Source organism: Colias eurytheme, chromosome 5 (assembly GCF_061535395.1).
Source record: "Colias eurytheme isolate Ceu_HAF_F1 chromosome 5, ilColEury1 Martin Lab GWU primary, whole genome shotgun sequence".
NCBI lineage: Eukaryota > Metazoa > Arthropoda > Insecta > Lepidoptera > Pieridae > Colias > Colias eurytheme.
In genome coordinates this window covers 3,040,621-3,062,900 of record NC_142984.1, presented here as the reverse complement: position 1 = coordinate 3,062,900, position 22,280 = coordinate 3,040,621, and the positions used below count along the sequence as shown (strand labels likewise).

Sequence of the window (22,280 nt, the reverse complement as noted above, 5' to 3'; positions counted from 1 at the left end):
GCTGCGAACTGTTCTAGATATCGCTCTCTCTTTCAGTGATGTGATTAAGCACTTTTTCAAAATTATTGTTTATAATTCTATGTACATTTAAAATTAAAATACTTCTTTATACTAGCTTCCGTAGTCACTATAAAGCTGAACTGAATCTACTCTACATCTAACGGGCTAAAAATGTTGATACGTACATTTTCTGCGTCCTATTTAATTCCAATATAGAGCTGACTGCAATAAAAAAACATCCTTTATTTCATACGCCGTATCATACATTTTTTTCTAGATTTTTCATTCATACCTAAATAACAGTAAAAATGGACTCGGTTGCTATTTCGTTAAAATAAAAAAATACTAAATAGTAAATAGCAACTTATTAAATTGTCATACCAATTTACAACAATTTTGTCGTGGACTGATAATGTGGTGGTACAAAATGTGTCAAGATAACATTATCAAACTTTTGATAATACCAGTACCACAAAATCATTAAGATAATATCTTCATAATGGGCGCCTCTATTTTCATTGGTTACTGCGTCGCAAACAATCAAATACATTGACATTGATCAACTTATTTACGTGTGTGGGTTAAATAGAGATCTATTTAGAAAACAATTCACAACACACATTTAAAAGGTCAATATAAATGAGCTGTGTATATTATATTTCAGTAAGAACGCTCGCGCTGCCGAGTTTTTAGCGTGTACATTATACACATGTGATTATATTATATTGTATTTAATCTGCATATTATAATTATGAACTACGCATAAACACATTTGAATTGAAAATGTAAGTCGCCCGTATAAAATTAGGAATCGATTTTCATGGCATTTAATATTGAAATATAAATCTACGGGGAAAACTGCATGAAAGTTCAAAGCAAGAAGGGCAGTGACCCTCATACACCAAGGTCATGGCGGCGGCCTTCAAACAACCTCGTCTAAGCTAGCACACAGCCTGCCTTCGGTGCCTCCTCACGACGCAAACGCATACAGGTATCACACACTCAACCACAAACCAGCATTACCTTCGAACAAAACAGTGAACCCATGGTCATGTAATCACATTCGAAAGCACTTCACAAACACGAATCACATATCACTGACGCATTTATGTGTAAAACAATGGCGTACTAATTGGCACTATTATCTGGCGATAAGATTGCTTTAGTTGCACCTGATATACTGGTATCGGCTTCGCAAAGGCGAGCTCCTACGCGCACGGCGTGCAGGCATGAACTGAGTGAAACAGTTTGCTCACCCGCACCCGACGTGCCGCCATATTCGCGTCACTATTCACACGCGCACGCACTCATCGATACAAACAAACCCAACCAATATTACAAAGCTGATAAACACATGCTACGCTCGTTCACATATCTCGATTCTCGACACTCAACAATCCTCACAACGACGCACATAGAAACCACACCAACCTCAGTTATGTGTTGCGCAGATACGAATGCTAATAATTTAATGACACACACTCTCGTGATAAATAACATTTTTTTACCAGAAATGAAAAAATAGAACTTCAATTATAGTAACTCCCACATAAACAAACGTGATTTTCCAACAAATTAAGACAATTCAAATGTGATGCTATAAACCGGGTATATTATCGTAAGGCTCTTATTATATTATGTTATTGAATTAGAATAAAATTTAATAAATGCAAAGACAAAGTTCATTATTGTTTTGAGAAAACAAAACAAAGTGATAAAGGAAGATAGCTCTTATAAACATAGGCATAAAGCCAAGATATTGGTATGGGTGCGACGAACGCAGACAAAGCCGCGACGTTGCGAGTCGTCGATCTCCCCCAAATTAGTCCTGGGCTAGGGCGCTGACCTTTGTCGGCCGCCACGCGCCCGCCACCGATTCTGATGTGAATAAATCTTTGCGACAGCCACCCCAAGTACCCACCTGGCACCATCCCTTGATTGATTCAATTCTATGTAAACAATTGCAATTAGGGCCCGTAAAATCCGCGCGGAACAACGACACGACTATCAACAAGGTCAATGAAATCGGAGCACGTGAAATTTTAATTTTAATATACTACGAACGACGTTGTTATAAGGGAACATGTGTATTGCGTGTTGCATGCATGTCTGCCAAAATATTTGGCACTGACAAGCTGCCGATATATCTGACACACAAAAGCCTGGCCAAGAGCTCTTTGATATAGTTTGAACTTGAAATCTTTATTGTTGGGTTAGTATATTTAAACTGCAAGATGAGTTAATTTCTTTGTACATATTTTAACTATTTACATGTCATCCTTGCAGTATTAGGGTGGAACAAAAGGACAAAGAGAGAAATTGAAATGACAATAAAACCCTCTGTCTGCAAGTTGGTCCAAATTTAAATATAACCTTTTAGTACACAGTATCTTATTCCTATTTTTGAGTCTTTACATGGAATTAATAAATAAATAGAAATGAATTTTTGTTAGATTAGGTTATTATAAATCTATAATCTATATGATATATCACCATTATAAAACCAGTTTTGAAAGGAAATTTTAAATTTGTGAAGTGATAATAATGTAAAGTTAATAATAAAGCTTGGATATTACACAATATTACATACCTGATGTTGAAAAAGTGAATTCCGTACTAGACAAATGTCTTTCCAAGTGCGAAGACCCTTCAGCTCACAACTAGGCGTCACCTCGACTGTGCAGTTAAAGTCAGCATCCAACGGCATCACAATGAATAGTTACACCACCTAAAACAACCACCTTCATGAGGACAAAAAATACATGTTATTACTTATTATAATTTATGATTTTTTGTTTAAATAAGGACCTTTGGAAACAGTTTAAAGAGGAGAAATCAAAAGTCTCTTCAAAACATTTACAAGATCATAATAGGGATTGGCCTTTAGATTTAAAATTACTTGATACAATAGATACATATTTGATTGTATTCAAATTCAAAATAAAAATATGTATGAAAAATCCTGATGACCCTGTTTAAAAAAATATTGAAATTTTAAACTTCCTTGAAATAAAGAGTACATGCATTTAATCCCTCAGCCCGCGGAATCACAGACATATAGATTTTAGATAGATAGATTTTCTATTGTGTCGTGGCCCGATCGGGCCGCTTGGTGGTCAAGGGGTTAATATTAAAGAGAAAATTGATAATCACATAAAAAAGTACAATATTGTTTACGTATATATTAGAAAGATAACTTAGACCCCTAAAATCCCCATTTGTTAAATTAAAAAGTTTTTTTTATCCAATCACAATATATCAGCTGACAGAGAAGAGTTGACAAAACAATAGGATAGGAAAACAAGCATGCTATATTTGTCAATAGTTTAAAAGGAATGAGCACTACACATTGACACAAGTCTCATGAATAATGACTTGTTGTTTCCTTCTATGCAAAATAAGCACAACAAAGATGAATTATTATTGACATATTTATAACAATGCTAGTACATTAGAACATCTACAATACGCTTTTTCCGATAAATGCAATAAATGATGCAATTAAATAATAAAGTTAATCTAACAAAAGTTTTGTGATATGATTGAGCAATGTGCTATTATTGAGAAATAATATTTAAATGCTGCATAGGTATTTAAAGTAAAAAAGAAACATAAAAAAATTATAAATGTTTAAATTTCTCGGTAATAACTCAGGCCCCGGAATCACAGACACAATAGAAAATCTATTGTGTCGTGGACCGATCGGGCCGTTCGGGGCTCAATGGGTTAAAAGACAATATTCCAAAGAAATAATAAATATTAAACAAGGAAAAACTATCTACAGTTATAGAATTATAATTATATGTTTCCTGTCAAATAGGACTTGTTATTTTTACAACTATTTTAGGTTAAATCAAAATACAACACAATAAAACCTAAATCAATAAAATATAACAAGCAATATGAGTCACTGGGAATCATGGGTAGTTGTTATGTTAGATTTCAATAACATTCTTAGACAAATAATATAACAGAATACATAGATTATAATAGAATTTAAGACAAAGCCTACCCTTAATATTGTGACTGTCCAATTAGCCAAAAAGAAAGAAATTTCTCCATTATATTCACCTACTCAAATGACTTCTAATTTAAATTAACATTTAAAACAAAGGCTTTATGTAATGAGTACACATGAGTCAGCCTGAAACTATAAATAAGTCCAAATAAACTTTGTTGGTTTTAAACATACAAGTTATAAACTTTTAGTGTGATATTGCATTAAAGAGGAAGTCTAGAACGATAAAGATTAAATTCTTGGGAGAATTCATAATTGGTTCACTCAATTCATCAATTAACCACTATCAAGTGCACTATTCAACGAGCAAGATTTCTACGATAGCATGCACCAAAGTACCATATATCCATGCAATAATATACTTAGCATGAATGCTTTTCAGAAGGTGGTGTCATGATCATAATGCGTGCAAATCTACCAATCAACATAAAAGCACTGTCATATCTGAAAATTATCTTCAAAATTCCAGTTACCACAAGTATAAGGTGCATGCCAACTATTGCAATGTTTATTTATTCCCCAGAAGCTGCGCTAAACGTTAGGATATCAAAAATATTGAAGAATATCGTTAATTGGCATTCACGAAGAAAATGGCGTCACATCACACAAGTCACGGAACAAGGTACAATTTCGTCATATAGAAACACATGTCACAATCACAGCAAAACACCACATAAAAAAGTATCATGCGAGGTTAGTCAATTTTCTTGATAAATTACTCACTTTGAATATGAATTCCAAAGAAAATCATCCAAAAACTTTTAAGACTGATGACAAGGCACTCCACTCACCGTTTGCAAAACCCAGACTACAAATCACGTGACCAAGACTTTTAGTATTGCCAGCTGTTAACTAGTGAAGTCTATAAAAATCGGTAATCGATAAATATTAACGTTAAATAACTATTTTTTTATAATTTATTGTTTGTTGGTTGTTTCCCCTTTCATGCAATAATTTTCAAATATTATAATCGAGAATTTAAATTTTCGTTGTCCTTTCCATTTACTTTTCCCGCCCTTTTTGCTGCAATTCTATTAATATTTCCATTCCATTTTTTAGAGTAGGTATTTTGTTTTGAAGTTAATGTTTATTTTTAACATATCTACCTAAATACCTAGTCTTGTACCCAGCACAAGACTAGGTAGTAGGTACAGCCATGGGGCTTCGCCCATGTAGTTTAAGAAATTTTATATACCTATAATAGCCCATAGCACCCTCTAGCCGGACACAAAAATTATACTATGATATCCCTCCGTTTGGATGTGAAATAGTGAAAGGACAAGCAAACACACTATCGTATTTATAACATTCTAGTAAGTATGTATTATGAATAGTATGTGGATTATTTACTCGTAATTATTGATTTATTTTGTTTCGTTATAAGGTTAAGTGTTTGTGAGGGAGGCGAATTACATTTATTTCAGTTCCGTATTTACTTAAACCCAATAAAACTGAGGCGAATCCATTATACCTATGCATTTGGTCTCCATAGGAAAGCATTTCTTCTGATATCTTAACTGAGGCATTGTTAATGAAGTGGTCTTAGCATTAACTCTCTTTTTTTTTATGCCATAGGATAGCAAACGAGCAGACGCGTCGCATGGTGTTAAGCGATACACGCCGCCCATAAGCATCCACTCCACTAGGAAGTGGATGTGTTGCTGTCCTCAAAGGGATTTGGAAGGAGTTAGGTAGAAGGGGCGAGGATGGGAGGGAATGAGGATAGGGAAGGAGAGGATGGGTAGGGGATGGGAAGGGATGTGGGCCTCCGGACCCCTCACTCACCGTACGGAACGCGACAGTAAACTGTCACTATGGCGCCGATATTCTGTGAGGGTGTGGTACCTTCCCCGGTGCGAGCGTGGCCCAATTCGTGCCAAAGCATGCTCGACTCCCACTCCTAATTAATATTGGTCAAATTTGCTTGTAACTTTACAGAAATATAACTTATCTTATACAATAGAATAACACATGAGCTATAGAAATACTTTTTGCCTACATACATACATTTTGCACGCATTACTTCCAAGTGTAACCGCGTGGCTTAGCAAGTCATACATAGTAAAGATAATATTCAGGGTTTAATGGTATATTAATATTAATAAAAAAAAGAGCGTGTGTGCGTAGCACACATGCCAGAAGTGACTTATTTGACAATATTCAAAGATACCAAAATCGTCGCCTTATGGCATGACGTGACGGTATTGACTTTACGCGACCTTGAAATTTAAAAAAATTACGTCATATCATGTATATTTGGTTGTTAATTATTCTCATGTGACTATTTCCGTCAATGTGAACACGTCCCTACTAGGGTTGTTGAGGATTCCTCTTCCGCTTCCTCATAATGAGGAAGTTCCGCAATATTTTGGGTTCCTCTACCGTTACCGCATCCTCAAAAATGAAAATAAAAAAATCCTCTTCCGCTATCGCTTCCTCAAAATTTAGAGGAAATTTATGAGGATGCTGATCCGATCGGGCGGCAAATTTACAAAGCCTATTTAAACTATGTATTTGAGTTACGAGTCGGACTCTACTAACTAACAAGAGTAGAGTCTTACCGCTATATTTATATCTGCGCCTAACATAATAATATAACATTTTCTCTCATACTCAGAAGAAACATATTTTACCAAATAATGTTTGTCAAAAGTGATTTTAAATTAAAAAACAAACAAGTTGTTTAAGCTTACATAATAAGTACCAGTTAGTTTTTTTTGTGGAAATCGCCTAATGTCGCTTCTGGCACTGATATAGATTAGGTTTTTTCTGTGGGTTTTTTCGAGTAATATGCATAAACAAAAGCTCATCTGAGTCCGGCTCGTGACTCAAATAGTATAGTACTTACAGGCTTCGTAAATTCGCGATCAGGCGAGCTAACCTCCCCTTACCTTAAACATCAATATGTAGAGACAGGAGAATGGCTTTTGTTTTAATTTTTAATTTTAAAAGTTTTTGTTTTTTAATTTTGATTATAATTTCCTATCATCCTCATCCTCATCCGCTTCCTCTTCCGCTTCCTCATCCGCATCCTCTTCCTCAAAAAAATATCCTCTTCCTCATCCGCATCCCCTAAATTTGTGTGTGAAAATTCCTCTTCCTCCTCCTCTTCCTCATAATCACTTCCTCAACAACCCAAGTCCCTACAACATAGCTGACACGACCGGCGCTTACTTAGCTTATCTACTACATATTATATACTTTCAAGCTACAGAAATTAATTATCGTACGTCTTCATTCGGTCGATCAAAAGCTATTGATGTTAATATGATAACCAGCGATATGAAATGCCCAAATCAAAATTATGGCGTTTCAGTGAGCTTATAATTACTGTCAAACATCGACCACACAACCACTAGACGCCTAATGTTAGCTTGTATGTACTAAGTTCAATCTGTCAACAACTTGAGGTATGGTGAAGCGGGGCGCTGCATTCTCATTGGCTAATTCAAGGTCACCAAATGTCCTAGAGATGAGACATAGTAAATTTGTATATCGATATATTTTGTATTCACATACTTTATCGATATAGGTATTTTGTATACACATACTTTATCATTGGAAATTGAATACGATGTTAATACATATTAATAAAAATAAGGCCAGCGTGAGTCGGACTCGCGACACTGAGGGTTCCGTACAAACAGGCTAAAGAACAACAAATCTGCAAAAAATCGGTCACCCATCTAAATTATGCCCCTTGCTTAACCTCGATTTTCATTTTTAGTGTTATAGTATTCATATTATTTTATTACAAAAACTTAACATTTTATATTATAATATAACTATGTTATGCAACGTCATTCATGTCATTAATTATAGTATAAAATCGCGAACCTAAATAGTTTTCGATAATTATTATTATCGATACAATTTACAATCACAACTGGTATGTCACTAGTTACACGTGCCACACCATAGAAGAAAAGGGATGCGTAATCAGGTGCATACGAAAGAAAGAGATGCAAATATAATCGACGCGCTTTGTCAATTGACCAGTACCAGCGTAAAAAGAACTCCGATAAAATATTGTTCGTAATAATATTTAAATTATACGCAAACAAACTATTTAAATATGAAAAGTAATCCCGTCCTTCTGCAAACTTGAGGTTTTACTCGTTTTACCACACCATTTAATACTACAAGGAGCCATTGTTTCTTTTTTTTAAAGGTTTTTTTCGGACGTGTTAACAGATCACGGAACTGGCCGAAACTGATAGTTGCGTTTCGTATGGCAGCGGTTATAACTTATAAGTCCTATTAGACACATGCGTTGACAGAAACAGTTCGTCTGTTATTAGGCGTCTAGTGGTTGTGTGGTCGATGCTGTCAAATAATATCTAAGGGCGTATTCAGAAAGAAAGCTTGAAACTTATAAGCGCTTATCGGCGCTTGTCATGTTCATATATTTTCCTGCGCGGGTTACCAGCACTGACAGGAAAATATATGAACATGACAAGCGCCGATAAGCGCTTATAAGTTTCAAGCTTTCTTTCTGAATACGCCCTAAGCCTTTAAATTCAAAATATATTATGTATTTAGAGATTTTTTTTTCGTGATTATCGGATTTTATTACATACATCTCTTGAAAATAGTGTCAAATATGACATACGTAAGATGACTGTTGTGATGTTGTAAGATGCAGTAATGTCAAACGTCAAATTCAAAAATACTTGGAAATAACCTAGAAAAGTACTCAGTATTTTTGCTTTTAACACGAATTAAACATTCATAAACTGAATTTAAGTGTATGTGAAAATATTTTAATTATTCTCAGTTAGAACATAAGTTTCCAATATGCCCACTATATCCGTTAAACGAGATTCTTTATTTGCTGCACTCGGTAGAACATACAGTAAGTTTAGTTAATTTAATGTGAATAACTTGTAATAGTCAATAGCCACTAATATAAAAATAATCATATCATTTTTCAGCCGATGACGAATTTCAAGAATTATGTTTTGAATTCGGCTTGGAACTCGATGAAGTCGTAAGTGGTTACAATTTATTACATCTAAGTTATTCTATCCCAATGTTATTTATAATTTTATCAGAATATATGTTATATTAATGTTCACATAATTCAGTCAAAAACTTCAAATTCTCATATGAATAATTTGTGTTATAATAAATTTTCAGACCACTGAAAAACAAATGTTGATGAAAGAGCAAGGAGACCAAGCTGGGGCCGGAGTATCGGAAGATGTTTTGTATCGGATAGACATTCCAGCAAATAGATATGATTTATTGTGTCTGGAAGGTTTAGTTAACGGACTACTTGTTTTCCAGGGAAAGTAAGCTATACTTAATATTATTAAAATGATGGGTTTTAGGCAGGAAAAAGTAAAGATTGATAAATAAACTTGAGATACTTTATTAGACGATATGCGTAGCACACAGGGTAAAGGCAGAAGAGAAAAATTATATAATGACAAATAGGTATTTGACATACACATTTTTTATATAAGTAAACTCCTTTCACCAACATAAAATCCCTATTTTTACTACCGCGATTTGATACCCTAATTTAAACTAATAATATAAGGCTGAAGCATGTGTTTGTTTGGTTGAATGCACTAATCTTAGAAACTACAGGTCTGATGTGAAAAATTCCTTCAGTATTAGACAGCCTGTTTGTTGAGTAATCAGTGAGCTATAGCCTTTTTATTGTCACACTTAAACCAATAGAAAATCAATGCAGGTAAAACCACAAGGCATAGCTACTTATAGAAATAAAATATTTTAAATGTTCTAGAAAGGCACCACCACAATATGAAATTAAGAAATATGAAGATTGTTACTCGCTACACCTTACACCCGCCACTGCACAGATAAGGCCATATGCTGTGGCCGCTGTGCTTAAAGGAATCACCTTTACTAAGGAAAGTTATGATAGTTTCATTGAGTTACAGGTATGTAACAAAAATTGATCTTTTAAAAAAGTTATAAAATTTTGAATGCATTTCATCAATGATTTGTCTAAAATGTAATTATGCAATAACATTGTCTACAAACTGTGTTTGATATTCCTTAATTAATCATTGATCATAGTAGAACATTCATTACATTATAATTTTTGATGAAAAGTGGCTGTGCTTAATTCATTAATTTAATAAAGTGAGGTTGTGTTTACTCGTTGCTATCTGCTGTCTGTGCTAATTATCAACTTGCTTACCGCCCGCGGTGTCACCCCCTTTGTCTAAAACCTAATAAATTATATACTACAACCTTCCTCTTGAATCACTCTATCTATTAAAAAACCCCTCTTAAAACTCAATTTCGTAGTTTTAAAGATTTAAGCATACAAAGGGACATAGGGACAGAGAAAGCGACTTTGTTTTATACTATGTAGTGATGCCATTACAAATCTCTCTCCAATAATAAACATTTAACATCTATAGTAAATTTTATTTCATCAAAATACTTTAAATCATAACGTTCATACTTACTACTTACCACATTCCAGGATAAATTACACCAAAACATTTGTAGAAAAAGAACTTTAGTGGCAATCGGAACCCATGACTTAGATACAATAAAAGGCCCATTTGTGTATGATGCATTGCCCCCAAATGAAATTAAATTTAAAGCACTAAACCAGCAGAAGGAAATGACAGCTAATGAGCTGATGGAATTATACTCTGTAAGTATAATTTTCATTTCATAAACTTTATTAAGTTTGGTGTAGTATCTCAGTGATGTTATTCCTCATAATTACGGTAAGTTTAATTTAACTGTAACTCTTAGGTCATGCTTTCAACAAAATGTTTCTAAAGCAAATACTTAGTTTATTACAGATAAAATTTGTGTTTGAAAAAATTGCATTTCATGTAACATTATGTGAACAAAAACCTTTCAAGTAATCGAAAGAAAAAAATATGGAGAAAAAAAATTATAATAAAAAAAATTATGTAGGAAAATAACCTATCGCATCCATCGTGATACATATTTTCAAAATTGTGTAAACAGGAATGACCCATCAATTGCTATATATACATAACTGTGTAAATTAAAAACATAACTAAATTTATCCTGGCCATCACAAGAACCTTATTTGTGAATTTCGCTCCAAAACAATTTCAAAAACTCATATTTTTTATTTCAGAGTCACGCTCAGCTAAAACAATACCTAGGTATCATCAGGGACAGCCCTGTGTATCCTGTAATTAAAGACAAGAATGGTGTTGTCCTCTCTATGCCTCCTATCATCAATGGAGATCACTCGAAAATAACATTAAACACTAAAAATGTGTTCATTGAATGTACTGCTACAGATCTCACTAAGGTATTTTTTTGCTAATTAATTATTATGGGTTAGTGGAAGTTGATAAAAAATTAATGATAAATATTGTTATTCAATTGTTTTTGTTGATAAAATTCATCTCTCGTGGGTAATATGCAAGCTTGAAAGTATTGGATTACAAACCAGAGAATTAAAAATAGAATTTAGCTAAAAGATAAAGTTTTGTCCCTCATAAATTGTAAAAAGACTTGTACCCATATTAATATATGTCACGTTTTCGTGATATGAACAACATCTGTGCACTAACCACATAATACATAATCTGAATAAGTAATCTATATAAAAATATATATAAAAACTAGCTTACCGCCCGCGGCTTCGCCCGCTTTGTCTAAAACCTAATAAATTATATACTAAAACCTTCCTATTGAATCACTCTATCTATTAAAAAAAAACCGCAACAAAATCCGTTGCATAGTTTTAAAGATTTAAGCATACAAAGGGACATAGGGACAGAGAAAGCGACTGGAATGGAGGTGTTTTTTTTATTTTATTTCTTGAAGTACGAGGATGGTTCTTATGGAGAGAAAACGTAAATATATACCACGGGCGAAGCCGGGGCGGACCGCTAGTTCAATAATACATCAGCTTCCCAACTTTACCCCATTGTGTAATCTATATAAACATTTGTTATATAGATTACACAATGTATATATATTGTGCATTTGTGATGAGAAAAATAAATAAATTTAATTTAATTTAAATATATCTTAAACTTTCAGGCGATAGTAGTACTAGATACAATTGTGTGTATGTTCTCCGAATACTGCACCAATAAATATGAAGTACAACAATGTAAGGTATTCGCTCCTGATGGCACATATGACCTCTATCCCAAACTGGAGTATAGAGATGAGATAATCAATGTGGATAAAGCTAATAATTATATTGGAATTGAGTAAGTTTGCTTTTAAAATAACTGATTTAATATGCATCAAACTGTATCTAGATAATCTTAATATATATAAATCTTGTGTCACAATGTTTGTCCTCAATGGACTGCTAAACCACTTAGCCGATTATAATAAAATTCGCACACCATGTGCAGTTCGATCCAACTTGAGAGATAGGATAGTTTAAACATGTAGATACCACGGGCGAAGCCGGGGCGGACCGCTAGTAAATTATATTCATTGCAAGTCAATTGTTGAGGCCACTAATCTTCTGACTAATTAGTTGGAAACACTAAGTTTATATTAAAATAAACTTCTATTTGTTGAATTTTAAGTCTATTGTATCACTCATAAGAAAACTATGCCTATACGCGTGTAGGCAGAGTTTCGCTGTGGACAATTTTGTGCGTGTTTGCGAGTGTGGTCGTTTATTGTACGTCAATGACCTTAATTATGTAAAGGAAGAATTATGCAAGAAATATACATCAACAAAATAGAAGATTTTCAAGATGTTTAATTATTCACACAAAGACTGTACTTAACAAAAACCTTCATTACTATTTATTTCGTCAATTTCAGAGAAGACGGTGACAAAATAGCCGCTCTACTATCTCGTATGTGCTTAACAGCTAAACATGAAGACTCGTTACTAACAGTCCGCGTGCCCCCCACCAGGCATGACGTCATACACGCGTGCGATCTGTATGAGGATATCGCTATTGCTTATGGGTGAGATTTAAAAAAGATCTGTTTTTAGTTATATTTTGGAGTTATTTTTGTTGTATGTTATTTGATATTGTATGGAATAGTTATTATATAAATCATTTCGTGTCAGTACAACTTCTATTGTCAATGTAATTTAAAAAAAATAATAATTGTGGTTTATTGCAGTTTTTAATAACCTTTTACAAAATTAGCACCCCACTTAATTTATTCGTAACGTAAAATGACGGTTTTCAGATATGACTCATTGTTTTTGTTTAACATTTTCACCTTGAAAATTACATGAACACCATTTTGATGATTTTTTGAAGTGAAACGTTGCGTTGAGAGCAAGAAGCTTATATCTTATACACTGGAGATTGCACTATGACCATTAAATTGTAACAAGAAAACATGACGTTGAATGACGCCTGTATGTTTTTTTATCCCTTTCACACCTAACTTGGCAAGTTGGTGTGAAAGGGATCAACCAAGAAGCTTATATCTATATAATACAATCTCCAGTGTATTATATAGATATAAGCTTCTTGGTTGAGAGTAAAATTTCGAGTTCGCGTCATAGGAATAACGTCACGTCAACGTCTGTAAGGCGACGATTTTGGTATCTTTGTATCTTGCCAAAGAAGTTTCACTTCTGATACGTGTATTCGGTACACACGCTCTTATTTATTTTGTAGTATACTGTATAACATACAATTTTATTATTTTCTTTCCTACAGGTATAACAACATACCCCGTAGACCATCATACGTAGTATGCGCGGGCGGTCAGCAGCCCGTAAACAAACTGACGGAACAACTGCGGGCTGAGTGCGCTAATGCGGGGTATACAGAAGCACTTACTTTTACTCTTGTAAGTTTATAGAAATGCATGAAAAATAATTTACAAAACAATTGGTTGTCTGTAAAGTCGGTTTACTGACGATAGTTGAACGTGACAACGTCCGATTGTGCTTCTTTGTCGCTCGTTCCGCGATCTCGCTTGCACTTCAAGCCATATGGAACGCCTCAGAGCGAGTTAACGCCGCATGAGTCATGTTTATTCGTGCGTGCAGCCGGCTATCGAATTAAAAGACGTTGTCACGTCAAAAAGGACCTATATAGACTATCCAAAAAATTTGATGCAATTATTTTTATACATAACAAGCAACACTTATTTAGGTACTCCTTATTTTAGACAAATAAAAATAAGTAGATGGCCCGGCGAACTTCGTACCGCCTAACAGTCAATGAATATCGTGTTACCTGTGTATGAATTCAACATTTCATTCAAATTACCAGATTTCTCCAAATTACTGAGTCTATGATATTTCTATGTTGCTAAACATTTTTCGGTTACGCGCCATCTTTTTCTTATCCCTACCACGCGTGATTCGACGTATTTTTCTTACGTGTGTACACTAGTACACGCACACATTTTTTATTATTTACATTAATATTCTTCAATATGAAAATAATAAGAATAATGTGTTGCATTTATTTATTAATGCCTATATTATTTTTCATCAATAATATTTTTTCCAGTGTTCACGAGAAGATGTAGCAACCAAACTTGGTACAACCATAGAGGAAGTACCCGCGGTACACATTTCTAACCCTAAAACTTTGGAATTCCAAGTGGTCAGGACATTACTTTTGCCGGGATTATTGAAAACATTAGCCGCTAATAAGAAAATGCCACTGCCTATGAAGATATTCGAGATCAGTGATGTTGTTGTGAAGGATGATGAAGCTGGTATGTAGAATAATAATTTTGCTTTTTCTGTTAGTGAACTTTGAACCTTAGAAACTTTCTCTTTATATTTTGATTGATAATTAATGTATACAAATAATAAAATTGGTGTCTCTATTTGTAGTGTGTAACCGATTTTTACGTATACCAAATTTACAAAAAGGTGTAATATGTGTGTTAGAGGATAACTTCCTACTGTTAAGTTTTGATCTTTATGATCTTTAGTCTGTACCGTTTTTATTTTTGTGAATTACGAGGTTTCCAATCGCGGCTTCACATGCGTAGTGATACTAAAACCTTCCCCTTGAATCATTCTCTCTATTTCACAAACGGCACCAAAAACCGGTGTGTTGTTTAATAAAGATGAGATTGCATAGGGACAGCGTCTTTGTTGAATACTAAGTAATGATGTTAATTTATGTTACCATGAGTGTTTTATTTATCGAAAAATCGTGATCCGTAAGATACTGCTAAAATTTACCCCCATATTTTTTTGTATAAGTATTATAATCTATCGAAGTACTTATAGATAAAAAAAATTATCAGGAAAAATTATAAACATTTTGGCATATAATCATGGTTGTATTAAATAATAATCAATACTAACGTCAACTTTCGTGAAACACTATGCCCAATATTACGATACTAGCTTCCGCCCGCCTTTCGCCTTTCGCCTTCCACCTTTGTACGTGCATCTCCGTTTTTCCCCGTTCTCGCAAGAATTTCGGGAAATCCTTTCTTAGCGGATGCCTACGTCCTAACATCTACCTGCATGCCAAATTTCAGCCCGATACGTCCAGTGGTTTGGGCTGTGCGTTGATAGATCTCTATATCAGTTATCTTTGAGTTTTATACAGGGTGTAATCGTTAAGTGTGCACAGGCGATTATTCTGTAACTATTGCAGATATCAAAAAACTTTAAACTGATATCGAAAGTACTTAACCTAATGAGTAAAATGGCTATAATAAATTTTTGAAAATAAAACGAGTAATATCCAAAAATGTTACATTAAATGCTCCCATACATTTTATTTCCCATACATTTTGTATTCATAGCAGATTATCAAAGTGACATCCTCATTGTGCAATACAATGAGGAGCTCTATTTGCAGTTTCGAAATGAACTTCCCTTCAAATTTGCGAAGTAATTTAAGCAGAAAACCAAAAAAAGAAAGGAAAAGCTAAAATTTTTCATATTAAATGTACTAGGTTGATCCAAAAGTAATGATAATTGGGTATTTCCTGTGTACTTACATAAAAATATAAAATAACTGTTTATTGCTTGCTCATGTACTCACTAAGTTATCACAAAAAAATCATATCAATAGGCCACGTTTCCAAGTATTTACATTAATTTGGGGTGTCATGGCCATATAACACCTATTGGCCAAAGCCAACCTCACCTGCTCGTGGTGCACCCTGCTGGTCTACAAACGAGGCTCTGGCGATTAGTTTAGAGTGGTAGAACTACAGCTGCATACAGTCTCTGTATGTAGCATGAACGGGCTGTAGTTCGTCCGGGGCAGGACCACTACCTCACAGGAAACCGGCGTGAAGCATAAATTTGCGTTTCGCATTGGGTAAGTGAGGCATCCGGAAGCCCATCTCCCCCCCCCCCCCCCTTGAAGCATCATGGCAGCGGTTTTAAACAGACATTTACCCCAGGAGGGTACCAGCTCCATCGATGCTGGAGAATCCCTCCCTGAGCAATCTTGTTCAGGCCGCCCTACGTACTCTGGGGAGGGCAAAATACCGCTCGTTACTTCCCTACCAGGCAAAAAGAGCAGAAAGACCAGCGCACCCCTCTCCACGCTCCGCGTTAACTTCTGCAATATCAGGGGTATTCACTCTAACATCAACGCCGTGCATTACCACCTCGAAACGGCGAAGCCGGCCTTACTGTTTCTAACCGAAACTCAGATATCTTCACCGTCAGATGCATCATACCTTAGTTACCCTGGCTTCAGCCTGGAGCACAATTTTTTACCCCGCGCTGGTGTATGCGCATATATCCGGGAAGATATCTGCTTTCGTCGCCTTGGTCATCTTGAAGGTAGGGACCTTTCCATCCTTTGGCTACGTGTAGAATGCGACGACCACCCGCGCATCTATGCGTGCCTTTATAGGTCCCATAGCGGAAATGACGAATCGGACCGACTCTTTGAGCACATTCAGTCGTCGGTTGACACCGTGCTTAATCAGACTCCTGCTGCAGAAATTGTTGTCCTTGGTGACTTCAATGCTCATCATGCTGAATTTCTCAAGTCACGAACAACCGACCACGCGGGTAGATCTGTACACGACTTCGCTCTTGCCTATAACCTCACGCAATTGGTATCATCGCCCACGCGAATTCCAGACATTGAGGATCATACGCCTTCTTTGTTGGACCTTCTGCTGACTTCCCACCCGGAAGGCTACCAGGTAAATGTCGATGCTCCTATGGGCTCTTCCGACCACTGCCTAGTCCGGAGTTCAGTGCCAATCTTGCGCTTACCTCGGCCTCCACGTGCAGGCCACCGTCGCGTTTGGCACTATAAGTCGGCAGATTGGGATGGGATGCGTACTTTCTTCTCATCTTATCCCTGGAGCCGAGTTTGTTTCTCCGCGAGTGATCCTAGTGCGTGTGCTGACTCTGTCGCCGATGTGGTGCTTCAGGGAATGGAGCTCTTTGTTCCAAACTCTGTTGTTCCCGTGGGTGGCAAGTCCCAGCCTTGGTTTGGTCGCTCTTGCAAATCGGCATCGCGCCGTAAACAAGATTGCTTCCAGGCCTGGGCCAATGCACTCGCGTCTAGTGATCCAAACGCCCGAACATTGAAAAGAGAATTGAACTCGGCCTCTAGGTCCTTCAAGAAGGCTATTGCAAGAGCGAAAGCAGAGCACATTGCTAAGCTTGGCGAAAGACTTGCCCTACTTCCTTCGGGAACTCGAGCCTTTTGGGCCCTCGCTAAAGCTGTGCAAGGGAATTTTTGTCAGCCGTCCCTACCATCTCTGCGCAGGGAGAATGACTCGTTGGCCCACACAGCAAAAGAGAAAGCCGACCTTCTTGGCTCTCTTTTTGCTGCTAATTCGACGTTGGACGATACAGGGTTCTTGCCACCTACCATCCCACGATGTGAAGCATCCATGCCTGACATTCGTTTTAGTCAGAGAGCAGTGCGTAAAGCACTCCTTTCCCTGGACGTCCATAAGTCAAGTGGCCCTGACGGTATTCCTCCCATTGTGCTTAAGATGTGCGCACCTGAGTTGGCTCCGGTTCTGACGCGACTTTTCCGGTACTCCTACTCTACAGGCGTTGTCCCGAACTCATGGAAGACGGCTTTAGTGCATCCGATCCCGAAAAAGGGCGATCGCTCGGACCCGTCCAATTATCGACCCATAGCTATCACTTCTTTGCTCTCCAAGATAATGGAAACCATTATCAATCGCCAGTTGCTGAAATATCTGGAGGAGCATCAGCTGATCTGTGACCGTCAGTATGGATTCCGTCACGATCGGCTGGTGATCTTCTAGTATATTTAACACATCGTTGGGCGGAGGCGATAGAGAGCAAGGGTGAAGCATTGGCGGTCAGTTTGGACATAGCGAAAGCCTTTGATCGGGTCTGGCACAAAGCGCTTCTTTCGAAGCTTTCTTCCTATGGGCTTCCCGAGAAATTTTGCCGATGGGTCGCCAGTTTTCTCACTGAGCGTAGTATGAAAGTCGTGGTCGACGGTTCATGCTCCGAACCTAAGCTCGTGAATGCTGGTGTACCACAAGGCTGCGTTCTGTCTCCCACACTGTTTCTTCTGCATATCAATGATTTGCTGCGCGTTAGCAGCATTCATTGCTATGCAGATGACAGTACGTGTGATGCAGTTTATGCCGGCCGAAGCAATATCTCTCGGGATCGCGTCATTGAGTGCCGGAACGATCTTGTGTCCGAAATCGAAACTTCCTTAGATGAAGTCTCGAATTGGGGTCGAATTAACCTGGTCCAATTTAACCCCAATAAGACACAAGTCTGCGCATTTACCGCTAAGAAGAATCCCTTTATCGCGACTCCCATTTTTCAAAGTACTCCCCTTAAAGCCACAGCCAGTATCGGAATTCTTGGTCTCGAAATCACGAGTGATGTGCAGTTCTCTTGTCATCTGGAAGGAAAAGCTAAGTTAGCTTCCCAGAAATTAGGTGTACTCTGTAGAGCGGGGCAGTATTTCACTCCGAGCCATCGCCTTAACCTTTATAAGGCGCAAGTCAGGCCGCATATGGAATACTGCTCCCATCTCTGGGCCGGTGCACCTCAACAGTATCTCCTTCCATTTGACCGAATCCAACGGAGAGCTGTGCGCCTCGTTGGCGAGCCAAGTCTAACCGATCGGCTTGATTCTTTAGCACTGCGTAGAGAAGTCGCCTCATTATGCGTCTTCTACCGCATTTATCATGGGGAGTGCTCTGAAGAACTGTTTGGAACACTGCCTGCGGCTGAATTCCACCACCGTACAGCACGTCACAAGCTCAAATTCCATCCATACCATCTGGACAGCTGGCGATCAACAACAGTTCGCTTTAAAAGAAGCTTTTTGCCTCGTGCTACGGAAATTTGGAATCTGCTCCCGCGGGCAGTGTTTCCAATGAGATACGATTTGGGGACCTTCAAGAAAAGAGCGTACACTTACCTTAAAGGCCGGCAACACACTCGCCATACCCCTGGTATTGTGGGTGCAAGTGGGCGACGATGTTCACTTAACATCAGGTGACCCGTCTGCTCGTTTGCCTGCTATTAACATAAAAAAAAAAAAAAAAAAAAAAAAAAAAAAAAGAATGTGAACCGTGCGTGCCAGAATTTTTGCCGACAAAAAGAAGAAACAACAATTCGACATTTAGAGGGTGAATTTCTAAATTCTTAATGAGATCAGGATAATTTTTTGGCACGATTTGTGACCATGGACATTACCCGGGTTCACCATGTTTATGCTGAAACCAAGAAACAATTAATGGCCTGGATGCGAGCTTCCAAAGTGACGATGAAGAAATTCAAAGTGAAAATTAGTGGGATAGATTAAAGCGGCAGTTTTTTGGGGCGCCGAAGTAATAATTTTGGTGGAATATTTTAAGAAGGTAGCCACTATGTTGGGCTCTTACTACACAGACCATATTAAAAGATTGCGGGTAGGTTAGTAAGGAAAAGAGACATGGCAAACTGCGGGCTTGAATGTTATTTCACCAAGACCACGCACCAGATCACAAAGCGTCAGTTGCAATGGCTGCCATTCAAAAATCGGCATTCCAAATGCTTAAACACCCACCCTGTTTATTTGCTCCTAGTTATTTCTATCTCTTTCCTGGGCACAAAAAACACCGTCTTAGCAAAAAATTTTAAGACGATAGCGAAGAGATGGCCGCGTTGAGGGGTTTTTACGGATGAAGTCAAAGATTTTTTTTCTAAGTTTTGGAAAAAAAATATCGAAGTATATTATCTAGTTAGAAGACTATCTAGAGAAATATTTTAACTGTAATGACCTGGTTTAATATTGATTATAATTACTTTTGGATCAACTCATGTACATGGGATAGTCATATCTCATACTAAATGTATGGGAGGGTTTCAAGTGAATTTTTTAAATATTTATCGTTTTATTTTTAAAAATTTATTATAGCCATTTTACTCATTGGGTTAAGTACTTTCAATATCAGTTTAAAGTTTTTTGATATCTGTAATAGTTACGGAATAATCGCCTGTGCACACTTAACGATTACACCCTGTATATATAGATTACGACGTTATAACTATAAAGGCAATGCTACACAGAGACGGGCGCCCGCAACGAGCGGCGCATATGCGCGGTGTACAGCGGGCGCGCGGGCGGCTTCCAGTTCGTGCACGGGCTGCTCGACCGCCTGCTGGCGCTGCTCAGCGTGCCCTGGCGCACTGCGTACTCGCTGCGGCCCGCGCAAGGTGAGCCCACTTCCAGTTCGTGCACGGGCTGCTCGACCGCCTGCTGGCGCTGCTCAGCGTGCCCTGGCGCACTGCGTACTCGCTGCGGCCCGCGCAAGGTGAGCCCACTTCCAGTTCGTGCACGGGCTGCTCGACCGCCTGCTGGCGCTGCTCGGCGTGCCCTGGCGCACTGCGTACTCGCTGCGGCCCGCGCAAGGTGAGCCCACTTCCAGTTCGTGCACGGGCTGCTCGACCGCCTGCTGGCGCTGCTCAGCGTGCCCTGGCGCACTGCGTACTCGCTGCGGCCCGCGCAAGGTGAGCCCACTTCCAGTTCGTGCACGGGCTGCTCGACCGCCTGCTGGCGCTGCTCGGCGTGCCCTGGCGCACTGCGTACTCGCTGCGGCCCGCGCAAGGTGAGCCCACTTCCAGTTCGTGCACGGGCTGCTCGACCGCCTGCTGGCGCTGCTCAGCGTGCCCTGGCGCACTGCGTACTCGCTGCGGCCCGCGCAAGGTGAGCCCACTTCCAGTTCGTGCACGGGCTGCTCGACCGCCTGCTGGCGCTGCTCGGCGTGCCCTGGCGCACTGCGTACTCGCTGCGGCCCGCGCAAGGTGAGTACACTTCATAAAAAATAATCTATACTAATTAACTTTTTTGAAGTGACTTCTTTAGCGGCGTTGAGCACTTTTTCTGTAATGGGTATAAAATCTGAAACTCGCGTCAGGACACGTGACCTGATCGAAAAAGCATAAAACGGGTAGCATTCCAAAATATCAAACATGCTCTACGTTAATAATCAAGTTTTCACTTCTGCCGGCACTCCCGGAGTGCAACCCGTCTTTTTTTCTTTCTAGGAATTGTATGTAATTCCCATAACGTATGAAGAGATATATAAAATGAATGCTTTCTGTGAATTAAATAAATAAAACACGTTGTTAAACTGATAATCAAAATAATCATCAGGATGTAGATTTTTAAGGAGCAATTTATGTTAAATCATTGCTTGTCGCTTCGCTTCGCTCCTCGCTGACCCATCTTTACACTATCATGTACATTTCCGTTGTTATTTAGGAAATGTATTGATTTCCTATTCCTATGATTCATTTCATACATTTCCAAGCAATTTTAGGAATTACATACATATGTTACAAACACTGTAAATTTAATCTAGATATTGCACCAATTTTGTATTATGAAAAAACATGCAAGTAAATAAGTGTTTAATTATTACAGATCCAGCATACTTTCCAGGAAGATGTGCGGAGGTTTTACTCCATGGTGATGTGATAGGGAAAATTGGAGTCATACACCCAAATGTCTTAGCGGCATTTGAACTAACTAACCCATGTTCAGCCGTTGAAATCAATATCGAACCATTTGTTTAAGTTTGTAAATGTTATATTTATGTAATATATGGGATAACCACATAATTTTGTCTATTAATTATCTCAAAATATATTTAATTTATCTGTTAAGTAGTTTTTGTAATCTCCTAAATTTTTACATACTCATTACATTAATAGATAACAACTGTAAACATTTAAAAAATAACAAGTATTTCAAGCTTATATTGCAGAATAATAATCTCTCCAAAATCGAAAATTCTCTCACCAGAAGAAAGCTACTTCTTTGTAAGTGACAAATGCTACATTTATAACCTTCAATTTTGCTTCAAATTGGGCAGAAAATATCAATTA

The 22,280-nt window shown here is 37.7% G+C and overlaps 2 protein-coding genes across 6 annotated transcripts in view; one reads left to right on the top strand and one right to left on the bottom strand.

Annotated features, from left to right (window-relative positions):
- The window catches only part of drn (zinc finger AN1-type doctor no), a 28,735-nt gene extending 23,873 nt beyond the window's left edge, over positions 1–4,862 (bottom strand). For 2 of the 5 annotated variants that reach the window (XM_090101805.1, XM_090101809.1), the window contains exons 1-2: positions 4,742–4,862; positions 2,591–2,728 (exon numbers count right to left, since the gene is read on the bottom strand). The gene's annotated coding sequence lies outside the window, so the exon portion shown is untranslated. Of the gene's footprint in view, positions 1–1,023; positions 1,246–2,590; positions 2,742–4,491; positions 4,713–4,741 lie in introns of those variants that run through there. The other 3 variants (XM_090101806.1, XM_090101807.1, XM_090101808.1) reach the window with 3 other exon arrangements.
- A 3,799-nt stretch (positions 4,863–8,661) lies between these two features.
- Positions 8,662–22,058, top strand: beta-PheRS (phenylalanine--tRNA ligase beta subunit). Its single transcript, XM_090101804.1, has 12 exons — positions 8,662–8,873; positions 8,953–9,008; positions 9,158–9,312; positions 9,774–9,930; positions 10,485–10,661; positions 11,124–11,303; positions 12,044–12,219; positions 12,794–12,943; positions 13,657–13,789; positions 14,461–14,671; positions 20,460–20,606; positions 21,817–22,058. The coding sequence occupies exons 1-12, from the start codon at positions 8,816–8,818 to the stop codon at positions 21,966–21,968; spliced, it is 1,752 nt and encodes a 583-aa protein (XP_089957930.1). The 5' UTR covers positions 8,662–8,815; the 3' UTR covers positions 21,969–22,058.
- The last annotated feature ends 222 nt before the right edge of the window (positions 22,059–22,280 follow it).